Raw genomic sequence first — 4453 nt, 5'->3', positions numbered from 1 at the left:
CGGAGTTGCTTTGTGTCAGAGGTGATACCACAGCACCCAATAACAACTACGTTTATCAAAAAAGAAAAATACCATGCAGTAAGCAAACATTTGAGTATCAAGATTGTCAAAACCAAACGAAAAATCAATAACAGTAAAAATAGTATTATATTCTATCTCTCACCTTCACATCATCTATCAGGATTGATCTTAAAATAAGCAAGGCAAAAGTAATGGACAAAAAATACATATAACTTATTTTAACAGGCTAATGAAATACAAAATAAGAAAACATACTTCAGAAATTAATAGCTTATGCCATTAGGAAATATCTCATTCTACAATCATTTAGAACTGATTTTCCATCAACTTCATCAGGTTTCTTTTTTTCATTTCTTTTTGGGTGAAAAGTGCTATAGTAAACAATTAGCAAAATAAGTCCAAGAAGAAGGGTAAGAATTGCTATTATGCTGGCAAGTATAAAATAGTCTGGATTAAAAATAGGGGGTGGGTAAAGCCAGAAGACAATTAATATACACAATGTGCCTAGTACCTTTACAACATAATAAAAAGACATTTGACATTTGGTATTCTGTCCCTTAACATTAAAAAATGTAAAGACCAGAATGAACCCAACAACAGCCCTGTATAAGTATTCCATACACCTGGAAGCACAAAATTCAGTCTGGTTTTTAAATGCCCACACTATACCTAAAAGCCAAAGAATTAACAACAGAAATAAAGCAATCTTAACATTAAAGATTAACAGAAGTACAACACTCAGCATCCAAGACAATAATGTAAAAAACTTGTAAACAGCATATGTGAATACAGGACAGCACCCTTTAAAGAGATTTTTATCAGGTAAAGATTTCCTTTGAGCAATCTGATAATCAACAGTTGACCAAGAAATGGCACAACAAGAGACCAGGATAGCTGCATCTGTGAAAGAAAAAAATATACATTGTTATAGAGATAATAATAAAAGCCATTTTAAATGCAGTATATGCTATGCATGTCTCTCACCTTCTTGGATTTCTTATTTTCTTCTTTCAAAAATATTTTCATGAAAACATAATTTTCCTCTAAACGGTCTTATGATATCATTTTTATAGTTGGTCTTTACTTTTACCAAATTAACACATATACTTAGATTCTAAATAGCAAAAATTATTATAGAAAGTTTATTTTTAAAAACCACCACAACAGTAGTCCTGGATTACTTGCGTGTACTGCTAACCTGTATTGAACTGTTGGTGAAAAACCTTTGCAACTCTTCACGTGGATCAGTAAGTAAACAAAAGTAAATGCTTACTTCCCGTGATTATTGGATAATTTGACACTACTTATATTCCCCGGGGGGGGGGGGGGGGAATCACTGTCAACTTTTCTAGATTTTTCTCCTGAATTTTGCAGCTAAATTTCTGTCATATATTCTGATGTTTCTTACCCATTTTACACATTTGCCACTAATTAATTCCTATGAGAGCAGAAAATATCCTTCTATTTTCCTCTGCCTCTGTCTAAGAGAAACATCATGATTATTTTTTTTAAATCAACAGTTTTTTAAATTATATGAAGGAGGTTATTCTTTTTTAATTGTTCATCTCCTTCCAAGCCTCTGGAAGCCCACTGGAGGGGCCGCTATGAGTTGGTTCTGACTGTATACAACAAAAACAACAACAACAAAGAACTACACTGATTATATTTCCTTTCTTGTAAAGCTCTTGATTTTTTTCTGTGGAGTCAGTGATTGACTTAATTCTTTACTGTCTCAGTTTTTCATGAACATATCTTTTTCCTTCTTTTTTTTAACATCTCTAGGTTATGTAAATGCTCAAGTTCTCAGCCGTTAATGAAAAGATTGGCATTTTGAGTTCATCAAGATGTGCCTTAAAATAAAGGTGTGTAACTCATTTCTGGAAAATCAGTTAGTTGTTGGAAGCCCTAAGAACACAGTTTGACACTCTCACACAAACAAAACAAGGAACCACATGAATGCCTTCATGCAATCTCCCTTCCTTAAATCATTTCATGGAATGCACAGAACCCTAAACTAACACTATATCCACTGCAGTCTATTCAGACTCAGCAGGACAGAAGAAAACTCCCTATGGTTTCCCAGCCTGCCAAGACTTACAGAAGGATACTGCCACACTTTTCTCTCACCTAGCTAGTGGATTTAAACCACAAACTAAATTAGGTCGCAGCCAAGCTCTTGAACTGCTATGAAACCAGCACTCCTTTAAAAAAGCCTAGCCGTCAGGGAAAAAATGGTATCATTAGAAAACAAACATTATTTTTCTTCTGTGATGAAGAGACTGAGATTCTTCACAGCTTTAGTTTGCTTGGCTCCACAGTCAACACCCTTGGAACCAGCAGCCAGGAAATTAAAAGACGTATTGCGATGAGGAAGTCTGCTGTTAGGAACCTCTCTAAAGTACTGAAGAGCAATGGTGTCTCTCTGGAGACTAAGGTGCATCTGATACAGGCCATGATCTTTGTAATCACTTGTTATGCATCAGAGAGTTGGACAATAACTAGGGAGGATAGAGGGAGAACTGATGCCTTTGAGCTGTGGTGTTGGAGAAGAGTATCGAGGGTAACATGGACTGCTAGGAAAACGAACAGATTCATCCTGGAAAGGGTCAAACTGGCGGCTCCTTGGAGGCAAGGATTCTGAGGCTCCGTCTAACATACTTTGGACATGTTGTGAGGAGGGACCGGTCCTTGGAGAGGGACATCAATCTTGGGAGGGTGGAGGGACAGCACAGGAGGGGAAGGCCCTCTATGAGGTGGATGGATTCAGTGACTGGGGTAACTGGGATGGGTGTATCGCAGATGGTGCGATTGGCACAGAACAGAGCAGAGTTAAGTGCTGTTGTATATAGGGTCACCATGAGTCACAAGTGAATCGACGGCACATAACAACAACATCTCAAAATAAACACCTATTAAAGTATTATTATAAAGAATAAAAACATTCAACTGTTCTTTATAATGAACCTTTTTTTATTCTAGGAGGAAATCTGCCGTGAAAGAGAAACCATACTGATCAACTTCAAAACTTTCATAAATTTTGCAGCATTTATACTCTCACTCCAACTCTTAGAATTTATGCTACAGATATATTTCACAAATGCAAAATAACAAGTGTTGTTGTTATTACTGAATGGCAATAAGTCAACTCTGAATCATAGGGACTCTATAAACCTCACACTGTCCTGCCCCATTCTCACATTTCCTGCTATATTTAAGTTCACTGATGCAGTCATATGTCAGCCCATCTCATTGAAGAAGGGTTTCCTCTCTTTCTCTGACCGTCTCTCTACATTTCCAAATATAACATCTCCTTCCAAGCACTGGCCCTGCCTGACAGCATACCAAAAGTATGTGAGACCAAGATTCACACTTCTTGTTTCTCTGGGGCACTCTGGGTGCACTTCCTCTAAGTTTGTTCTTTGATTGTCTCTGCTATATTTGTTTTTTCTTTTGGCAGTTCTTGGCATGTTCAATACTCATCTCTGACAGTAGTTCTCTGGTGGTTCACTTTCTGCAAGTAGGGTTGTGTCATCTTCATAATGCAAGTTGATTATGAGTTCTCCTCCAATCCTGATGCCACATTTTTCTTCACATTGTCCTTTTTCTCAGCTTACTTGTTCAGCATACAAACCAAATAGGTCTGGTAAAAGGATACAAGCTTGGAACACCCCTTTCCTAATTTTAAACCATGCAGTATCCCCTTTTTCTGTGTGAACAATTGCTTTTAGGTAAATGTACAGGTAGCACGTGAGAACAAGTATATGTTATCAATTCCCGTTCTTCTCAATAGTATCCATAATTTATCATTATCTACATTTATTTATCATGTCAGGTGATATTTTCATTTACTTTTGTGTAGGCAACAAAACACAACTAAACATCTTTCTGATATTGTCTGTTTCATTCAAGATCCATTTGATATCAACGATTCTGTCCCCATTCCACAGCTGTTTCTGAATCCAGCTTGAATTTCTGTTCATGTACAGTCCCAGTCATTCTTAAATAACCTCAGATAGATTTTACTTTTTACAAAAGCATCTGTGATATTAATGCTATTGTTTGATAATTTCCACATTCTGTTGATGACCTTTTTGGGGAATATGCACAAACATGTATCTCTTCCAAATGGCTGACTAGTTAGTTGTCTTTCAAATTTCTTGGCAGAGACTAATGATCACGTCCAGGACTGCATCTGTTTGCTAAAATACTGGGAGCCCTATTTTTCCACCCCCAATGCTTCAAGGTAGCTAGGACTTCTTCCCTTAGTATGATTCTTGTTCACAAGAAATGGTTCTGCATTAATCAATTCTTTTTCATACCATTGTTGTTGCTATTGTTAGGTGCAATTGAGTCAAGTACAACTCATAGCGACCCTTTGAACAACAGATCTTTTTTTTCAGATTTTTTTTCTATAATTATATTTTATTAATTT

At 36.5% G+C, this 4453-nt stretch overlaps 1 protein-coding gene across 1 annotated transcript in view; it reads right to left on the bottom strand.

The window, feature by feature from the left end:
* Nucleotides 1–292: 292 nt before the first annotated feature.
* The window catches only part of XKR9 (XK, Kell blood group complex subunit-related family, member 9), a 35589-nt gene continuing 31428 nt past the window's right edge, over nucleotides 293–4453 (bottom strand). Inside the window, exon 3 of the mRNA XM_006880537.1 lies at nucleotides 293–921. Within this exon, the coding sequence (XP_006880599.1) occupies nucleotides 293–921 (629 nt within the window). The remainder of the gene's footprint in view (nucleotides 922–4453) is intronic.

This window comes from Elephantulus edwardii, unplaced genomic scaffold (assembly GCF_000299155.1).
Source record: "Elephantulus edwardii isolate Elephantulus edwardi_28Jun2011 unplaced genomic scaffold, EleEdw1.0 scaffold00008, whole genome shotgun sequence".
In the NCBI taxonomy this organism is placed as follows: domain Eukaryota; kingdom Metazoa; phylum Chordata; class Mammalia; order Macroscelidea; family Macroscelididae; genus Elephantulus; species Elephantulus edwardii.
The sequence above is the reverse complement of the archived record's forward strand: the minus strand, read 5'-3'. Positions and strand labels throughout refer to the sequence as shown.